This window comes from Salvelinus namaycush, chromosome 2 (assembly GCF_016432855.1).
Source record: "Salvelinus namaycush isolate Seneca chromosome 2, SaNama_1.0, whole genome shotgun sequence".
Lineage (NCBI taxonomy): Eukaryota > Metazoa > Chordata > Actinopteri > Salmoniformes > Salmonidae > Salvelinus > Salvelinus namaycush.
This window is the reverse complement of record NC_052308.1, coordinates 46,771,628-46,792,960: the sequence shown is the minus strand read 5'-3', so window position 1 is coordinate 46,792,960 and position 21,333 is coordinate 46,771,628. Positions and strand designations below refer to the sequence as shown.

The 21,333-nt window shown below is 50.5% G+C and overlaps 1 protein-coding gene across 1 annotated transcript in view; it reads left to right on the top strand.

The window, feature by feature from the left end:
* Positions 1–21,333, top strand: part of LOC120064127 (plexin-A1-like) — a 257,343-nt gene that overhangs the window by 105,028 nt on the left and 130,982 nt on the right. The window contains exon 4 of the mRNA XM_039014494.1: positions 7,443–7,583. Coding sequence (XP_038870422.1) covers positions 7,443–7,583 — 141 coding nt within the window. The remainder of the gene's footprint in view (positions 1–7,442; positions 7,584–21,333) is intronic.

Below are 21,333 nucleotides of genomic sequence, written 5' to 3'. Positions count from 1 at the left end.
CATGCATTCTTCAGTGTTGCTTGCCTCGAAGCATGCATACAAGCGTGCAATCTTAGTCCTGTATTGATGCTTTGCCTGTTTGTTGGTTCGTCGGAGGGCATAGCGGGTTTCTTATAAGCTTCCGGGTTAGAGTCCCGCTCCTTGAAAGTGGCAGCTCTAGCCTTTAGCTCAGTTTGGATGTTGCCTGTAAATCCATGGCTTCTGGTTGGGATATGTACGTGCGGTCACTGTGAGGACGACGTCATCGATGCACTTATTGATGAAGCCAGTGACTGATGTGGTGTACTCCTCAATGCCATCTGAGGTATCCCGGAACATATTCCAGTCTGTGCTAGCAAAACAGTCCTGTAGCTTAGCATCTGTGTCATCTGTTATTTATCATTATTGAATGGAGCTTAGGGTCAAGTGCCTTGCTCAAGGGCAGATCGACAGATTTCCTTTTTACCTAGTCGGCTCAGAGATTCGAAATAGCAACCTTTTGGTTGCTAGCTCTAACTCTATGCCTCCTGCCTTCCCACTGCTACCTGATATTTTGAAAAGCATGACCATGGAGGTTGCTCATCCATAATGCCGCATCTGCTCTTGTCTTCAAGCCATTATATGCAGAGAAGAGCCAAGATCTTACCCTGACAAAGAGAGAGGGAGCTGCGTAGCGATGGAGGGAGGGAGGGAGAGGGAAAAGAAGAGCGCAAGATGGGAAAGAGTGGACGAGACTGCAAAAAAATGCTCACTTCGGCCAATAAATGCAACTTCAAGCGTCTCAGGCCAGAATTCCTCGTAACATAACATTCATTTGAACCCGGAGGCAGAAATTACCGCAGAGTGCTTTACCACATATGTACCAGCGTCTCTCAATGTGTGGCGCTTGAGTCTGTGTGATTGCTCAGGGTGCACTCTCTAGCCTAAGTGCCTCAACGCTAGCACTATAGGTCTATTAAATAGACAATTGTGCAGTTCCGTTGACCTTTTAGCTTAGGACAATATCTGTAAAGGTTAAAATAACATTTTTCTTGTCTCTATACTCTCTCTATACTGTCTTGCTTAGTTCTAAGAACATACACACACACACACACACACACTTTTATTAGGGCTGTTATGGCTACACAGTGTTCTGCCACCTAAGTGAGTGATGTGTTTACTGTGTCCTCGCTGTGCTGCGGTTCTACGAAGCCCCTGAGTGAGACTGGATGCTAGGAATTAAACTATCTGTTTGACTTCATCACTTAGGGAAAGGTAAAGAGTGAGTGATGGGAGATAAACAGACTAGATGAGAGAGAGGGAGAGAGACACGTGAGACAAAAGTTTTTTTTTTTTTTTTTTACCCGTATCTCCTTCTTCCTCTCCCTTCTCCCTTCCCTCGCCTGTTCACAGTTAAGTTCCTAAATGCACATCTCCGTTTCATTATGGGCTGTGTCCCAATGCTCTGCGATGGCCTCCTTTCCACACCTCCTTGTCTCCGTTTCGAGGACACACGCCCGCCGTCAGTCAACCTCTCCCCTCTTGTACAGGGGACTAGTACTGCCAGCAGTCTTCCATTCACTCCCTCCACCACCTCTTCATTCCTTCTTTCCTCTCCTCACTCAGTCTCCATTGTTCCATTCAAAGCGGGTCGCGTCAAATCTCCGCTTCAATGTGGGGAGCCCCACCCTCCCCCCGAACATCAAAGGGTGGAATGTGCCAGAGTTTCCATTATGCATAGCAGACCTAGTTATGTGAAGAGTCTGATCCAGTCAGAAGACTATAGGAGAAGGGATCTGAAAGTTTGTGGGCGGGTGGGCGAGAGGTGTGTCTGTGTGTGTGATTCACAAGCTTCCTCACATATGGTGGAATGTCACCCCCTACCCCACCTCCTTTTGTAACATCAAAGTTGTTTGGGACGCCATGCAGCTCCACCTGAAGAGAGCCAGACTGTCCTGTCAGCAGCCCCATAGCAAGGCACGCGCTACCAGAGCGCCAAGTCGAGGTCCAAAAGGCTTCTTAACAGGTTCTACCCCCAAGCCATAAGACTCCTAAACAGCTAATCAAATGGCCACCGGGACTATTTGCATTGTCCCCCCCACCATCCCCCATTTTTACACTGCTGCTACTCTGTTTATTATCCATGCACTTTTTACCTCTACCTACGTGTACATATTACCTCAGTTACCTCGACTAACCAGTTCCCCCTCACATTGACTCTGTACTGGTACCCCCTGTATATAGCCTGGCTATTGTTATTTTATTGTTTCTCCTTAATTATTCCCATTTTTTCTTTTTTTTTCTAGTTTTTTCTTTCTTTTTTACTTTATTTTAGTAAATACTTTCTTGACACTTTTTTTCTGAACTGCATTGTTGGTTAAGTAAGCTTTTCACTACCTGTTGTATTCGGCGCATGTGAAGAATAAAGTTTGATTTGAAGGACTGAGGACACGCACAGACACGGTCATGTCATAGCACAAGTAGCAGATGTCTCAGTGGCGTGTGGGAGCAGCCCCGTGGAGCTGTAGCTAGACGGTGTGTTTTAAATATAAAGGAACCTGCCACCTGAGTGCAGGGAAAGCTGGCCCTACTGTACATGCCAAATGGCACCCTATTCCCTAAATAGGGCACCATTGCCCTGGTCAAAAGTAGTGCACTACACAGGGAATAGGGTGCGACTTGGGATGCAGACCCTAGTGTCGCTATAGTTGGTCTTATGCTTGGCAAGCTACTGTACTGTACAGTCAAATTCTCTGGGTGAAGTTACAAAGTGTGAGTCATCCACTTACAGACTCTGTCACATCCATTATTTCCCAGTTGCCAGATTAAAAAATAGGCAGAAAGAATACCTGCTTTCTATTTTGTACTCCCCCAAAAATATGTTTTAAGATTTAATGGCCAAGAGCTCACTTGAAGATAAACTTCACAGTTCAAAGTTCAAGGTTTCGGAAGATTGAATAAGAGAGGGAAAAAAGAGTAGGAGAGAAAGGGAGCCACTTTAGACTATTGTGACGCACCCCCAGGTGGTCACCAAATTCGCTTATATTATGTGGTGTAGTGATAAGGCCTCACTACTCCACTCTGTTTATCTAGTCCTACCTGGTGTGTTTGAAGGGACATAACGATGAGGGTGAGGATGGAAACGTGTATTTGGGATTGATGTTCAGACACCTCGGATAAGTGTCTTGTACACTGTCTAGACAGAGAGCCAATGGAATCAATAGGTGATATTTGTTTTTGCTTGTCCTTTCGAGGCATGCCCAAAACGATGGCTGGCAATCATTGCCGATACCCAATGAAGTTGTTCATCTGCCCAACTAGTGGCATGTTCATCTCTTTGCTAGTGGCATGTTCATCTCTTTGCATCACTCTCTGCCTCTCCTGTTTATCTCTCTCTATCTCGCTCTACCCCCCTCTCTCGCTCTACCCCATCTCTCGCTCTACCCCCCCCCCCCCTCTCTTGCTCTACCCCCCTCTCTCTCGCTCTACCCCCTCTCTCTCGCTCTACCCCCCTCTCTCTCGCTCTACCCCCTCTCTCTCGCTCTACCCCCCCTCTCTCGCTCTACCCCCATCTCTCGCTCTACCCCCATCTCTCGCTCTACCCCCCATCTCTCGCTCTACCCCCTCTCTCTCGCTCTACCCCCTCTCTCTCGCTCTACCCCCCTCTCTCTCGCTCTACCCCCTCTCTCTCGCTCTACCCCCTCTCTCTCGCTCTACCCCCATCTCTCGCTCTACCCAGCTCTACCCAGCTCTACCCCCCCTCTCTCGCTCTACCCCCATCTCTCGCTCTACCCAGCTCTACCCCCTCTCTCTCGCTCTACCCCCATCTCTCGCTCTACCCCCTCTCTCTCGCTCTACCCCCATCTCTCGCTCTACCCAGCTCTACCCAGCTCTACCCCCCCTCTCTCGCTCTACCCCCATCTCTCGCTCTACCCAGCTCTACCCAGCTCTACCCCCTCTCTCTTGCTCTACCCCCATCTCTCGCTCTACCCCCTCTCTCTCGCTCTACCCCCTCTCTCTCGCTCTACCCAGCTCTACCCAGCTCTACCCCCTCTCTCTCGCTCTACCCCCTCTCTCTCGCTCTACCCAGCTCTACCCAGCTCTACCCAGCTCTACCCAGCTCTACCCAGCTCTACCCCCTCTCTCTCGCTCTACCCCCTCTCTCTCGCTCTACCCAGCTCTACCCAGCTCTACCCCCTCTCTCTCGCTCTACCCCCTCTCTCTCGCTCTACCCAGCTCTACCCAGCTCTACCCAGCTCTACCCAGCTCTACCCAGCTCTACCCCCCCTCTCTCGCTCTACCCCCATCTCTCGCTCTACCCAGCTCTACCCAGCTCTACCCAGCTCTACCTCCTCTCTCTCGCTCTACCCCCTCTCTCTCGCTCTACCCAGCTCTACCCCCTCTCTCTCGCTCTACCCCCTCTCTCTCGCTCTACCCAGCTCTACCCAGCTCTACCTCGCTCTCTTTTGCTCACTATATATATATATATGTATGTTTACCTTTATTTAACTATTTTACTGAAACCAACAGACACTACTAGAAAGGAAAAGACACAATGGAAAAACCATAGCGATAGTTATCGACTGTCTCCTCGTTGCATGATGGCCGTTGTATCGATCGCCGCCCTGCCCTGGTTAAAACCCATCAGCCGCGCTAAACGTGTCTCTCCCCTCACCACGGCTATGATTAGATTCCCTCTGTGTCTCATCCGGAGAATAGCTTGGTTTGATTCAATTAGCCAAACATTGCTTATGTTTCAAACTCCCCCTTTTCCCTCCCTCGCTCACTCCCTCCCTCTCGTTCTATCCCTCCTTCCTTCACTCGTTTTGCTGTCGTTGAGTGGATTGATTTTGAAGAGCAGGGATTCAGTGTGACGGGGCGTACTCGGGCAACAGCTGGCGGAGACGATCTCTCTTTTCCTCTCTCACACGAACACACTCTTGTTGACAATATCCGGATCCTGAAACGACCGTGCTACTCATCGATTCATGAATCTATTGAGGACACGATGTGCATAATTGTACTCCGCACAAACGGGGGAATATTTGAAGTTGGCGATGTTTGATCCGGGTCTGGTAAACTGCCGCTGCGCTCAACTCCAGTTCACTTCTCAGGAGTCAACGTTGTACAGCGACTTTCCTTGTACAGCTGTTTCTAAGACCTCCGGACTTGTGTTCCAGCCCGGCGTTGCACACTCTGTGGAGGCCCTCCACGACCGGAGATGCCGAACCCCATTCACCTGAACTTTCCCACCTAGTAGTTGTGGGTGAGGGTGTAATGTCTGTGCAGTACTGAGTGTAATATCAACTGTAGGAAGTACAGGCTGACAGGCTGTCTGGCTGTCTGACAGGTTGGCAATGTCTGGCTGTCTGACAGGCTGGCACTGTCTGGCTGGCTGGCTGGCTGACTGACTGGCTTGCTCCAGAGCAGTTGCCAGTTGGGGAAATGTAAATGAAGTTGTGTGTTGATGGTCTTCGCCCTGGTCCATATTCCATTCCAAGATTTGGAGACACAGATATGCACACACACACACACACACACACACACACACACACACACACACACACACACACACACACACACACACACACACACACACACTGTGGCCTCTGTATTTGGTCTCGTTGTGAATCTCCAATCTCTCTGGGTAGAGAGATGTGCCTGTGGTTAGCTCTAGCTTTATAATTAGCCAGTATATTGGAGTGGTGTCACTGAGAGCCGAGGGAGAGATGGACGAGGCAGATGCTGAAAATGTGTGTGTGTCTGAGTCAGAGAGAGAGTGGGGTGGAGAGAATGATAGAATGAGAGAGGGAGAGAAAGATGACCCGTCTCCGACCTTCACACTGTAAGCAGATAGCGAGAAAACAAACAATTTCCCCACTGCTCCTCGCAGCACTCTGTCTTCATTCTCTCCCTGTGTGTGTGTGTGTGTGTGTGTGTGTGTGTGTGTAATAAAAAAAGTAAACAACAAAAGTGTGTGTAATAAAATAAAAAAGTAAACAACAAAAGTGTGTGTATGCTACGGTTTGTGTCGATGTGCTGTGTTTGTTGTCTCCTGTGTGCGCACACCTGTCTTACACCTAGGACCAGGTTGGTGTGTGGGTGTGCGCAAGTTCATTTGTGTACGAGATGAGATGCGACAGCAAACTAAATGAAATGTATCCTTTGTTCATTGTTCCATTATCCCCTTAATAATGTTCATATTTCTTTGGGTGCCCGTTGCTTTATCAAGGCCTTGTCAGCCAGCCTCGCTCTCTCTCATAGTTTTGCTGAAAATGTGGCTGCTGCCTCCCGTCTCCCAGATGAGATTGCAGAGCAGTCTTAATGTGCACAGTCACAGACATGCGCTGACAGGCACGCACACGCACGCGCACAGACAGACGGAGACACAGCTACACACACAGACACACACAGACAGACGGAAACACACACGCACGCACACAGACAGACGCACGCACGCACACACACACACACTGACGGGAACACACCTACACACACACACACACACATCTACACACACACGCCTACACACACACACCTACACACACACACACCTACACACAGACAGACAGACGGAAACACACCTACACACACACAGACAGACAGACGGAAACACACCTACACACACACACACATACACACACACAGACAGATGGAAACACACCTACACACACACATACACACACACACACCCACACAGATGGAAACATACCTACACACAGACAGACAGATACGGAAAAACAAGCACGCAGACAGACGGAAACACGCACATGTTTTTCTGTCTGTCTGTGTCTGTGAAACAAAAACAGACACACAGAAATAGACACACAGAAATAGACACACAGAAATAGACACACAGAAATAGACACACCTAAACAGACACACATAAACAGACAGAAACAGACACACAGAAACAGACACACAGAAACAGACACACCGAAACAGACACACAGAAACAGACATTATGTCTAGATCCGTCACCTTCATTTTTAGTGTGTAACATTCAGGCTGATAGAGAAGTGCCACTCTTTGTATTTCTTGCATTAAGAAGTAATTTGACAACGGTTATCTACTTTGTGAACTATGAATAATTGCGGCACCACAAGAATAGCTGAAAAGCCTTCGGTAGCGTTGCAGTGTCACAACGTAGCGAGGATTTAAGAGCGATATGATTGGTCCATGAGTAACAACAACATTGGACTCGAGCAACGGGATCGGCGTTGTACCATTAAACCGATGAGTAGACTTATTTTGTTTGGGGACGACAAAACCTCTTCACCGCTGTTTGGCTACGGAACAGTCGCGACAAGCTTCGTCCGGCAGCGCCGTTTTCCCAATTTTGGCCGATAGTTGGAGCCACTTGTCTTTACCCTCCATCAGGCCTTGCATTTTTACCTGTTTGTTGGTCGCTGGCGCCTTTTCACTTATTTTGCCAGGCAACGGAATGCAGTCATCTCACCTGTTGTCTCGGTCTCTCTGTCTAGATCCTGGTGAATTCGGTGAGTCCCACGGGTCCAGCTCTGCTCTATGAGAACGTGGTGGTGAGTGACGGCTCCAGCCCCATCCTCCGAGACCTGCTCTTCTCCCCGGACATGCAGCACATCTACACACTCTCCGACAAACAGGTAAGATATATATACACACACAGACATGAACACGGCACACACACACACACATGCGTGAACACGGGTATGCATGCAAACACACAAATATGCCCCGCATGCACGAGTACACATTGGCACGCTCATCAACAAACATATACACACACACACACACACACACACACACACACACACACACACACACACACTCCCTCAGACAGCAGGTCTGAAGAAAGGCGGCAGGTGTCAGCGGGGGGGGGGCTAATGATGCCTCATTACCTTAGACACACACAACCCTCCCGTAACCTGCAATTACATCTGTCTGTCTGGCTTGAGTCCCCGCAATTCCCCTCCCCCTCAGTCCCCGTTCCCCCCCCCTGCCGACCAAGGCACACACACTCACCAGGGGAATGGGCAAAGGTCAGGTGTATTCCATGTGGGGACCTGTTCATTAACAACCTCACCACTGTCTCGGCCGTGTACGGCTTTGAAGTTCTGGCTGCGGGTCGCCTGTGTTGGCTTCTAATGATGCAGCTGACACCCCCTTTACCACTCATTAGTAAAGGGAGAGGGGGAGTGGGAGAGGTGGAGGGGGACGGAGAGGGATTGAGAAAGAGGACAGTGAAAAGGCATCTGTGTGTCCATTTTGAGAATACGGTGTGACCGTTTCTCCGTAGGCGGTGGGTGAACAACTATGCCTTGGACAAAACATTAGGAACACCTGCTCTTTCCATGACAGACTGACCAGGTGAAAGCTATGATCCCTTATTGATGTCACTTGTTAAATCCACTTCAATCAGTGTAGATGGAGGGGAGGAGACGAGTTAAAGAAAGATTTAAGTCTTGAGACAATTGAGGAATGGACTGTGTGTGTGTGCCATTCAGAGGGTGAATCGGCAAGACAAAAGATTCAAGTGCCTTTTGAACGGGGTCTGGTAGTAGGTGCCAGGCTCCTCGGTTTGTGTCAAGAACTGCAACGCTGCTGGGATTTTCACGCTCAACCGTTTCCCGTGTGTATCAAGAATGGTCCACCACCCAAAGGACATCCAGCCAACTTGACACAACTGTGGGGAGCATTGGCGTCAACGTGGGCCAGCATCCCTATGGAAAGCTTTTCGACACCTTGTAGAGTCCATGCCTCAACGAACGGAGGCTGTTCCGAGGGCGAAAGGGGTGTGCAACTCAATATTATGAAGCTGTGCCTCATGTTCTGTCCACTCAGTGTATATGACAGACTTGGAACACACACACATACTAAAATACTCCTGCTCTCTATCTCACTAACACACCCCACCCCCCCAATGCCTGGCCGTGATCTCCATTAACAGAGACCAGGGTGGGGTTAAGCCGAGGGGGACTGAAGGAGGGGCCAGGGGTACCTCTCCGTGGGGTAGACCCCTGGTTAAAGATCCCTCATTATTAATGACTAGAGAGGTAATTCCCTTAGCCCACCATCTTACCCTTACCCCGCTGCACACCCCCCCTCGTTTTAATGTCTCGGCTGCTCCCCCCCCCCCCCCCTTCTCCTTCTTCTCTCTCTCACACGCTCCATTCTAAGACAAAATTGAGTGCCCCCCTCTGAACCGGCTTGCATTGATCCCATTCCCATATATTTGTAAAAGATAATCTCACCCTTCCTTTATAACCCCTTTCCTCATCTTTCTCTCGTTCTCTCTCTCTCTCTCGCTCTCAATGTCTCTCTCGGGCTCTCTCTAATGCTCATACTCACTCTCGCGCTCGCTCTCTCTCCCTCTTTCTCTCTCTCTCGCTCTTTTCTTTCTCTCTCTCTCTCCTCTTACACCTCTACTGCCCTGGTTTGAGATAGCTGTGGAATATTCTGGAATTGGAACTTGCATGGAAGGGAGAAGGGGTTGGTGGTGGTATCAGAAAGAGATGGGGGTGAAAGCGGAGGGCTCGTTTCAGGGGTTTAGGTTGAATCGTGGAGCACATTAATGCCACCCCACTATGAATCCTTGTTATATACCATATAACCTCCCCCCTTACCATACACAGATATCTCTACACTCCTTCCACCTTCTCTGGTTACACACAGACACCGATAAACACACACGCCTCTCCCCCGCCGGTTAGAGGATGTAGCAAGGCAGACGGGCAGGCAGGCCCCAGCAGCCCCTGTGCTCTCAGCCCGCAGGGGTCCTTAAGACAAGCCAAGCACATTAAGGTGTCATTGGACATATCCACTAGAGCGTGGCCCATGACGGGTCTACTCACACACACGCACACACGTAGACAAACACACACACTGAGGCACACATACAAAAGAACACCACTCTTGAGTCGCATTTAAGGTGCAGAGCACAAAGGCCTGGTGTTTTATGGGTCGTTTGACTCCACCTTCTTAATCATTATTGTCATTATCTGAAATTTGACAGGAGGTGTGTGTATATGTGTGTGTGTGTGTGTGTGTGTGTGTCGTGTGTGTGTGTGCGTGCGTGCGTGCGGACCCATGCATGAACCATTCGTTGTCTACCAGCCATTGACAGACGACAAGCCCATGAAGGTATATCAACTGCTGTCCTCTTCATATCGTCAAAATGAACATTCGTTTAGGGAAAAGGACATATCTAGGTAATTTTAGTCATTTACGACTTGAAGAAAGCAGACAATTATTATCAAAAGAACAAGCGAAAAACAGAAAAGCTTTCGCTTGTTCGTAAAAGAGGTATTTTCATACTGTCTGTCAGAGCTTTGTCCCTCCAAACATTGCTTCGTATTGTCTTGCGTAGCAGTGAACTCCGGCGCTCTTTTCCGTCCCTTTCCACGCCTAGAAAATACTTTTGCACCAAAGTCTCTGCCATTTGCTTTATAAGCCACTTTCAGTAAACTCATTAGTCTGTAGCTACCCCTTATCTTCTTGTCATTGTTTAGCAAAGTCACTGGGCTGTACGACTGCAATTCTTGTTGCCTTGTACACGGACGAGAGTCTTTGCAGTTGCTCATGCGTATCACACACACACACACACACACACACACACACACACACACACACACACACACACACACACACACACACACACACACACACTCTTCTCGGTGCTAGCTAATTGCATGGCATAAATATTCATGGCCTCCCTCGTGAATATGGGTCCATTTTTACCCCTCCCCCCTCGGTATTGTGAAGCATCTTACTGGAAATTAATGCTAATACTAGTGTCGTTTTTGGGAGGTGGAATATCATATGTTCCCCCTCCTCCTCTTCTGTGTCTGTATATCGTGTTTGTCTGTGCACTGGTGCGTGCGTATGTGTACGCCTCCCCGTTTGTGTGAGTCTGTGTGCGTGTGCGTGTGCGTGTGCGTGTGCGTGTGTGTGTGTGTGTGTGTGTGTGTGTGTGTGTGTGTGTGTGTGTGTGTGTGTGGGCTGGCCATTGTCTGCACTCACAGTCAGCCAAATCGCACGAAAGCCCTCTCCAGGGCTCCTTAGCATCTGCCACACATTGACAGTACGCACACACACACACACACAGCCCCCCCCCCCCCCCCCCCCCATACACACACACACACGCTCCTAACAAAGACCCTGCTCCACAGCCAAGAGCATCCCCATTATCCCAAGGTTGCGGGTTTGAATCCCCAACCCGCTCTCGCACAAAAGACAGCGCGGCCACTTGTTCTATCCTGTTTTGGCTCTGGTCGGATGGGTTTCAGCCAGCCTTTTCACCAACTACTTTCCTTTCTCCGGGGGGCACCACGTGTACGTCAAATGGGTTTGAACCCACAGATACTTGGCCGCCCAGCCAACCTCATTAGCATTAGAAGGCTCGACGCCAAACACCGCCTCAGTACAAACAAAGCAAATGTCTTAAGTTCCTGAGGAAACTTTGTTTGCTTGCCGGCTGTCCTAAACCCGCCTGAATTAGAGGGTGTAACGTTGCCTCAGTACAAAGCCAGGGAAAGTTCCTGGAGGACACTTTGTGCGCTTGCTGTTGGCTGCATTGAACCTGTTTTGAAGTAGAGGCTATGTGATTGAAACTCGACTGATAACAATAACAATGCGTATTACATTGTTCTGTTAGATAGCTAGGGATGAGGTTAAAGCTGACGTTGACAAAGAGGAAACTAGTGTCCCGGCACCAGGGACGTACAGTACTCTGAGCGATTCACACACATACACACACACACACACACACACACACACACACACACACACACACACACACACACACACACACACTCAGCAGCCTTACAGTAAATCTAGATGCATGTTCTCAGGTGTCATGATATACAGTCACACTTGGATACGTCAGTATAACACACACACACACACACACACACACCAGAGGGATCACTCCAGATCCAAGGTGAAGTTCAACATTTGTGTAGGTCCGCAGGACATCGAGTGACGCCGTCAAAACCAGCCACTAGGGGCAACAACAACAAAAACATACAAAAATAAACGAGTGCCCCGCACTCTACGGCGAACTGCCCTTCGGCACCGGAGCTCGCGGCTTAGACCATTCCGCAATCCGTCCACAACGATTTAGCAAGCCGAGTCGGAATGAATGCCTAATGTTTACGACTGGTAAGGTTAATCCTCAACCAGTCGGAATGAATGCCTAAATGTAACCGTAGAGTTGTTTCTGTCTGCCTAAAATGTAACACGTTTGTCCAAGGAAGTCGGGACATGAAGTCAGTGTGCTATCTTGTTGCATACACACACAACCCACTGCGTGGATGAAGTGGTCATTGTAATGTAAATGTTAATAGACTTTGGGGTTTGGGGAGGGGGGGGGGTGATGCGAGGAGAGTGAGGTAGACAGCAGATGAGCAGAGGCGGGGGAGGGGTGTGCCGCTCAAATACCAGAGGTCGTCTAGCTAGCGCCTTCCTCCTAAACACACACACACACACACACACACACACACTCTGACGTGTGTCTGTGCCAGCCATGGTAACTGTGTGAATGTTGTTATTGAACCCCCCACACCTAGGCCTCAATGAACCTACTGTCTCACCGTGCCTCCAAGACGATTAGCTAGGTCTCTGACCCTCACAATTATCTTGTCATTTCTCTCTCTCTCTCTCACTCTCAATTAAATTCAAGGGGCTTTATTGGCATGGGAAATATGTGTTAACATTGCCAAAGCAAGTGAGGTAGATAATATACAAAAGTAAAATAAACAATGAAAATGAACAGTAAACATTACACATACAGAAGTTTCAAAAGAATAAAGACATTACAAATGTCATATTATTTATATGTACAGTGTTGTAACAATGTACAAATGGTTAAAGTACACAATGGAAAATAAATAAGCATAAATATGGGTTGTATTTACAATGGTGTTTGTTCTTCACTGGTTGCCCTTTTCTTGTGGCAACAGGTCACACATCTTGCTGCTGTGATGGCACACTGTGGTATTTCACCCAGTAGATATGGGAGTTTATCAAAATTGGGTTTGTTTTCGAAATCTTTGTGGATTTGTGTAATCTGAGGGAAATATGTGTCTCTAATATGGTCATACATTGGGCAGGAGGTTAGGAAGTGCAGCTCAGTTTCCACCTCATTTTGTGGGCTGTGTGCACATAGCCTGTCTTCTCTTGAGAGCCATGTCTGCCTACGGCGGCCTTTCTTAATAGCAAGGCTATGCTCACTGAGTCTGTACATAGTCAAAGCTTTCCTTAAGTTTGGGTCAGTCACAGTGGTCAGGTATTCTGCCACTGTGTACTCTCTGTTTAGGGCCAAATAGCATTCTAGTTTGCTCAGTTTTTTTGTTAATTCTTTCCAATGTGTCAAGTAATTATCTTTTTGTTTTCTCATGATTTGGTTGTGTCTAATTGTGCTGCTGTCCTGGGGCTCTGTGGGGTGTGTTTGTGTTTGTGAACAGAGCCCCAGGACCAGCTTGCTTAGGGGACTCTTCTCCAGGTTCATCTCTCTGTAGGTGATGGCTTTGTTATGGAAGGTTTGGGAATCGCTTCCTTTTAGGTGGTTGTAGAATTTAACGGCTATTTTCTGGATTTTGATAATTAGTGGGTATCGGCCTAATTCTGCTCTGCGTGCATTATTTGGTGTTCTACGTTGTACACTGAGGGTATTTTTGCAGAATTCTGCATGCAGTCTCAATTTGGTGTTTGTCCCATCTCGCTCTCTCATTTTAAGGGCTTTATTGGCATGGGAAACATATGTTAACATTGCCAAAGCTCTGTCATCTCTTTTTTTCTTACACTACCTCTCTCTGTCATGCTCATGATTGCTTGCGTCCTGTCTCTCTCTCTCTTCCCCATAAATCTCTCTTTCTCTCTTCCCCAAATCTCTCATTCTCTCTCGCTTCTCTTTGTATTTGCCCTCTCAATTCAGTTCAACGGGCTTTATTGACACTGGGAAACCAGTGTTTACGTTACCAAAATAAACAAACTAAACTGAGAAGACACAAAACGGCATTGGCGAAAAACGATTAGGAATGAACACTAAACGTCACACACTCACGTTTCAAAATGGTAGTCGTTTCAAGTGTTATATCATCAGCGATGTCCAGCGTTTTATGCAGTGTATGAATAGTAGGGGAAGATCTCGCTCTCGCTCCCCCTCCCTCTCTCCAAGTCTCTGCTGAGTGTTGGGCAAACATTGGTCTCCATGGCACTGCCCCCAGCAGTTCTCATACTGTACCTGACCCCTGAGCATAATCAAACCACAGTCAACAATGAGCCTCTCTCAGTTCACACACACACACACACACACACACACACACACACACACACACACACACACACACACACACACACACACACACACACACAGAGAGAGAGGCGGCTGTGGTGGTCCGGCTGTAAGGGCGTGTGTGTGTGTAAAACCCAGGCCATAACAGTGGCAGCCATGGTCACATTACCCCAAACCACTGGTCTCACCCCAATCCTAACCTTCATTATTAGGCAACCACACTCCAAACTGACCTCAGATCAGCGTATGGGTCACATACATTCCACACCCTTGTCTGAGATGTAACACGCTGCTGATTCCTAGTCATTTAGGCGTGGGGGTAGAGAGAGGCCTTCTATCACCGCACTCCAAACTGACCTTAGATCAGCATACTGCTGCCTGCCATGTCTTAAGGCCCGAGAGTACATGGCTTCTCTGAGATTCATTTGCAAACTTCCTTCGTATTTACAGATGGCCTAAACGTTTGTTATTAAGGCGCATGAAAGTTCACATGTCCGAGAATTTTGTACGTTCAAGCGGCTCTCCTGTGAAGTCGTGACTGGCGACGTACGGATAGTGTCCTGAATCGGGTCACATTTTACATGTGGAATCGCATGAGAAAAGGTCGGCAGTCAGACTTCTACAGTGGGCGGTCTCTAAAACCCAGCGTGCGGGGCGACGTGTGTGAGCCTTTTAGCAGTGGCACACAGTGTGTCTCTCTGACGGACAGCAGCTGGATCTCAACCTGCTGCAGATGGTGGGGTGGGGGTGGGGGGGTGGGGGGGGATTTGAGTTTACATTTCTGAAAAGAGGAATAAAGGAACGGAACAAAAACAGCTTTAAAACGATCCTTCCACCACCACCTCCTACTCCTTCCTCTCTCCCCCTAGCTCTCTTTCTCTCTCCCCCTAGCTCTCTTTCTCTCTTTCTCTCTCCCCCTAGCTCTCTCTTTCTCTCTCCCCCTAGCTCTCTCTTTCTCTCTCCCCCTAGCTCTCTCTTTCTCTCTCCCCCTAGCTCTCTTTCTCACTTTCTCTCTCCCCCTAGCTCTCTCTCACTTTCTCTCTCCCCCTAGCTCTCTCTCTCTTTCTCTCTCCCCCTAGCTCTCTCTCTCTTTCTCTCTCCCCCTAGCTCTCTCTCTCTTTCTCTCTCCCCCTAGCTCTCTCTTTCTCTCTCCCCCTAGCTCTCTCTCTTTCTCTCTCCCCCTAGCTCTCTCTCTCTTTCTCTCTCCCCCTAGCTCTCTCTCTCTTTCTCTCTCCCCCTAGCTCTCTCTCTCGTTCTCTCTCCCCCTAGCTCTCTCTCTCGTTCTCTCTCCCCCTAGCTCTCTCTCTCGTTCTCTCTCCCCCTAGCTCTCTCTCTCTTTCTCTCTCCCCTAGCTCTCTCTCTCGTTCTCTCTCCCCCTAGCTCTCTCTCTCGTTCTCTCTCCCCCTAGCTCTCTCTCTCTTTCTCTCTCCCCCTAGCTCTCTCTCTCTTTCTCTCTCCCCCTAGCTCTCTCTCTCTTTCTCTCTCCCCCTAGCTCTCTCTCTCTTTCTCTCTCCCCCTAGCTCTCTCTCTCTTTCTCTCTCCCCCTAGCTCTCTCTCTCTTTCTCTCTCCCCCTAGCTCTCTCTCTCTTTCTCTCTCCCCCTAGCTCTCTCTCTCTTTCTCTCTCCCCCTAGCTCTCTCTCTCTTTCTCTCTCCCCCTAGCTCTCTCTCTCTTTCTCTCTCCCCCTAGCTCTCTCTCTCTTTCTCTCTCCCCCTAGCTCTCTCTCTCTTTCTCTCTCCTCCTAGCTCGCTTTCTCTCTCCCCCTAGCTCTCTCTCTCTTTCTCTCTCCCCCTAGCTCGCTTTCTCTCTCCCCCTAGCTCGCTTTCTCTCTCCCCCTAGCTCGCTTTCTCTCTCCCCCTAGCTCTCTTTCTCTCTCCCCCTAGCTCTCTCTTTCTCTCTCCCCCTAGCTCTCTCTCTTTCTCTCTCCCCCTAGCTCTCTCTCTTTCTCTCTCCCCCTAGCTCTCTCTCTTTCTCTCTCCCCTAGCTCTCTCTTTCTCTCTCCCCCTAGCTCTCTCTCTCTCTCTCTCCCCCTCTCTCTCTCTTTCTCTCTCCCCCTAGCTCTCTCTTTCTCTCTCCCCCTAGCTCTCTCTCTTTCTCTCTCCCCCTAGCTCTCTCTTTCTCTCTCCCCCTAGCTCTCTCTTTTTCTCTCCCCCTAGCTCTCTCTCTCTTTCTCTCTCCCCCTAGCTCTCTCTCTCTTTCTCTCTCCCCCTAGCTCTCTCTCTCTTTCTCTCTCCCCCTAGCTCTCTCTCTCTTTCTCTCTCCCCCTAGCTCTCTCTCTCTTTCTCTCTCCCCCTAGCTCTCTCTTCTCTCTCCCCTAGCTCTCTCTTTCTCTCTCCCCCTAGCTCTCTCTTTCTCTCTCCCCCTAGCTCTCTCTCTCTTTCTCTCTCCCCCTAGCTCTCTCTCTCTTTCTCTCTCCCCCTAGCTCTCTCTCTCTTTCTCTCTCCCCCTAGCTCTCTCTCTCTTTCTCTCTCCCCCTAGCTCTCTCTCTCTTTCTCTCTCCCCCTAGCTCTCGCTCTCTTTCTCTCTCCCCCTAGCTCTCGCTCTCTTTCTCTCTCCCCCTAGCTCTCGCTCTCTTTCTCTCTCCCCCTAGCTCTCTCTCTCTTTCTCTCTCCCCTAGCTCTCTCTCTCTTTCTCTCTCCCCCTAGCTCTCTCTCTCTTTCTCTCTCCCCCTAGCTCTCTCTCTCTTTCTCTCTCCCCCTAGCTCTCTCTCTCTTTCTCTCTCCCCCTAGCTCTCTCTCTCTTTCTCTCTCCCCCTAGCTCTCTCTCTCTTTCTCTCTCCCCCTAGCTCTCTCTCTCTTTCTCTCTCCCCCTAGCTCTCTCTCTCTTTCTCTCTCCCCCTAGCTCTCTCTCTCTTTCTCTCTCCCCCTAGCTATCTTTCTCTCTTTCTCTCTCTCCCTCGCTATCTTTCTCTCTTTCTCTCTCTCCCTCGCTCTCTCTCTCTCCCCCTAGCTCTCTCTCTCTCCCCCTAGCTCTCTCTCTCTCTCTCCCTAGCTCTCTCTCTCTCTCTCCCTAGCTCTCTCTTTCTCTCTCCCCCTAGCTCTCTCTCTCTCTCTCCCCCCATAGCTCTCTCTCTCTCTCTCCCCCCCTAGCTCTCTCTCTCTCTCTCTCTGACCCTAGCTCGCTCTCTCTCTCCCTAGCTCTGTATTTCTCTCTCCCCCTAGCTCTGTATTTCTCTCTCCCCCTAGCTCTCTCTTTCTCTCCCCCTAGCTCTCTCTTTCTCTCCCCCCAGCTCTCTTTCTCTCTCCCCCTAGCTCTCTCTCTCTCTCATCCTAGCTCTCTCTCTCTCTCATCCTAGCTCTCTTTCTCTCTCATCCTAGCTCTCTTTCTCTCTCCCCCTAGCTCTCTTTCTCTCTCCCCCTAGCTCTCTCTTTCTCTCTCCCCCTAGCTCTCTTTCTCTCTCCCCCTAGCTCTCTCTCTTTCTCTCTCCCCCTAGCTCTCTCTCTCTTTCTCTCTCCCCCTAGCTCCCTCTTTCTCTCTTTCTCTCTCCCCCTAGCTCTCTCTTTCTCTCTTTCTCTCTCCCCCTAGCTCTCTCTCTCTCTCTCCCCCTATCTTTCTCTCTTTCTCTCTCCTAGCTCTCTCTCTTTCTCTCTCCTAGCTCTTTCTCTCTCTCCCCCTAGCTCTCTCTCTCTCTCCCCTAGCTCTCTCTCTCTCTCCCCTAGCTCTCTCTCTCTCTCTCCCCCTAGCTCTCTCTCTCTCTCTCCCCCTAGCTCTCTCTCTCTCTCTCTCCCCCTAGCTCTCTCTTTCTCTCCCCCTAGCTCTTTCTCTCTCCCCCTAGCTCTTTCTCTCTCCCCCTAGCTCTCTTTCTCTCTCCCCCTAGCTCTCTCTCTCTCATCCTAGCTCTCTTTCTCTCTCATCCTAGCTCTCTTTCTCTCTCCCCCTAGCTCTCTCTTTCTCTCTCCCCCTAGCTCTCTCTTTCTCTCTCCCCCTAGCTCTCTCTTTCTCTCTCCCCCTAGCTCTCTTTCTCTCTCCCCCTAGCTCTCTCTTTCTCTCTCCCCCTAGCTCTCTCTTTCTCTCTCCCCCTAGCTCTCTCTCTCTTTCTCTCTCCCCCTAGCTCCCTCTTTCTCTCTTTCTCTCTCCTCCTAGCTCTCTTTCTCTCTCATCCTAGCTCTCTTTCTCTCTCATCCTAGCTCTCTTTCTCTCTCCCCCTAGCTCTCTCTTTCTCTCTCCCCCTAGCTCTCTTTCTCTCTCCCCCTAGCTCTCTCTTTCTCTCTCCCCCTAGCTCTCTTTCTCTCTCCCCCTAGCTCTCTCTCTCTTTCTCTCTCCCCCTAGCTCCCTCTTTCTCTCTCCTCCTAGCTCTCTTTCTTTCTAGCTCTCTCTTTCTTTCTTTCTCTCTCCCCCTAGCTCTCTCTTTCTCTCTTTCTCTCTCCTCCTAGCTCTCTCTTTCTTTCTCCCCCTAGCTCTCTCTCTTCCTCTCTCTTCCTCTCTCCCCCTAGCTCTCCCTTCCTCTCTCCCCCTAGCTCTCCCTTCCTCTCTCCCCCTAGCTCTCCCTTCCTCTCTCCCCCTAGCTTTCTCTCTTTCTCTCCCCCTAGCTTTCTCTCTTTCTCTCCTCCTAGCTCGCTTTCTCTCTCCCCCTAGCTCCCTCTTTCTCTCTCCCCCTAGCTCTCTCTCTCTCTCCCCCTAGCTCTCTCTCTCTCTCTCTCCCCCTAGCTCTCTCTCTCTCTCTCCCCCTCGCTCTCTCTCTCTCTCTCTCCCCCTAGCTCTCTCTCTCTCTCTCTCCCCCTAGCTCTCTCTCTCTCTCTCTCCCCCTAGCTCTCTCTCTCCCCCTAGCTCTCTCTCTCTCTCCCCCTAGCTCTCTCTCTCTCTCCCCCTAGCTCTCTCTCTCTCTCTCTCTCCCCCTAGCTCTCTCTCTCTCTCTCGCTCCCCCTAGCTCTCTCTCTCTCGCTCCCCCTAGCTCTCTCTTTCTCTCTCCCCCTAGCTCTCTCTTTTTCTCTCCTCCTAGCTCTCTCTCTTTCTCCCCCCCTAGCTCTCCCTTTGTCTCTCCTAGCTCTCCCTTCCTCAGAAGGTGTTAATGGGATATAATCCTCAGGTCATCCTTCCGGGAATAGAGTAGAGCTTTCTCCCCCTCCTTTCTCCCTTCTTCCCCCCTTTCTCCCCATCTCCCCCTCCTTCCCTCGCTCTCGAAAGAAAAGATTGTTTGAACGATGGCAATCCCCTTTGAATGTGGCACCTGCGGCAGGAGATATAGTCAGGTGGGATCATTTGCCGGCTAGGAATAGGTTTTCATGTGTCTTAATCTGGGAGATCGTGCTCGGCTATCGCTTTCTGTTTTTCTCTCTGTGTTTCCCATCTCTCCGCTATCTCCCTCCCTCGCTCTGTCTCTCCCTCCCTCGCTCTGTCTCTCCCTCCCTCGCTCTGTCTCTCCCTCCCTCGCTCTGTCTCTCCCTCCCTTGCTCTGTCTCATCCTCGCTCTCTTTCCCTTGCTCTCTCTTTCCCTTGCTCTCTCTTTCCCTTGCTCTCTCTTTCCCTTGCTCTCTCTTTCCCTTGCTCTCTCTTTCCCTCGCTCTCTCTTTCCCTCGCTCTCTCTTTCCCTCGCTCGCTCGCTCGCTCGCTCTCTCTCCCTCGCTCGCTCTCTCGCTCGCTCTCTTGCTCTCTCTCGCTCGCTCGCTCGCTCTCTCGCTCGCTCTCTTGCTCTCTCTCCCTCGCTCGCTCGCTCGCTCTCTCGCTCGCTCTCTTGCTCTCTCTCTCTCGCTCTCTCTCTCTCTCTCTCTCCCTCGCTCTATCTCTCCCTCGCTCTCTCGCTCCCTCCCTCAATCTCTCTCTCTCTCCCTCGCTCTATCTCTCCCTCGCTCTCTCGCTCCCTCCCTCAATCGCGCTCTCTCTCCCTCCCTCGCACTCTCTCTCCCTCGCACTCTCTCTCCCTCGCTCTCTCTCTCTCCCTCCCTCGCTCTCTCTCTCTCCCTCCCTCGCTCGCTCTCTCTCCCTCCCTTGCGCTTTCTCTCCCTCCCTTGCGCTCTTTCTCCCTCCCTTGCGCTCTCTCTCACTCCCTTGCGCTCTCGCGTGCTCTCTCGCTCTCTCTCCCTCGCTCTCTCTCCCTCGCTCTCTCACTCCCTCCCTCAATCGCGCTCTCGCTCCCTCCCTCAATCGCGCTCTCGCTCCCTCCCTCAATCGCGCTCTCTCTCCCTCCCTCAATCGCGCTCTCTCTCCCTCCCTCGCACTCTCTCTCCCTCGCTCTCTCTCTCTCCCTCGCTCTCTCTCCCTCCCTTGCGCTCTCTCCCTCCCTTGCGCTCTCTCCCTCCCTTGCGCTCTCTCCCTCCCTTGCGCTCTCTCCCTCCCTCGCGTGCTCTCTCCCTTTCTCCCTCGCGCTCTCCCTCGTGCTCTCTCTCCCTCGTGCTCTCTCTCCCTCGCGCTCTCCATCTCCCTCTCGCTCTCTCTCTCTCTCTCTCTCTCTCTCTCTCTCTCTCTCTCTCTCTCTTGCCCTCACTCTCTCACCCTCACTCTCTCCCTCGCTCTCTCGCTCTCTCTCTCTCTCGCTCTCCCTCGCTCTCTCTCTCGCTCCCTCTCTCGCTCCCTCGCTCCCTCCCTCGCTCTCTCTCCCTCGTTCCCTCCCTTGCGCTCTCTCTCCCTCACTCGCGCTCTCTCTCCCTCACTCGCGCTCTCTCTCCCTCGCTCCCTCACTCCCGCTCTCTCCCTCGCTCTCTCTCTCTCTCGCTCTCTCGCTCTCTTGCTCTCACTCTCTCCCTCGCTCTCGTTCTCTCTCCCTCGCTCTCGTTCTCTCTCCCTCGCTCTCTCTCGATGCCATCACGGCCCTAATGGAAGTTAGGCTGTCACGAGATAACGCTCCCCTCTTTCTCTCGCTTTTCAGTTTGGTGTTTTTCGAGGCGTGTCGGAACGATGGGGGGATGTGATAACGTTGGGGGAAGAGGGATGGACGAAAGGAATAGGGGAGATTATGTTTTAAATAAGTGAGATGTCGCCTCTCAATCATGCCTTGTTTGTATGGGTAATTCTGTAGCTTTGCTGCTCGATTGTGATTGGATGGAAAGACGGTGTGGCATGTGATTGGCATGGAGAGAAGCCATTCAGAGCCCAACGTAGGGTGAACGGGTTAAGAATTTGGCATGTAAACCACATAAAGGTAACACACATAACCATGCCATTGAC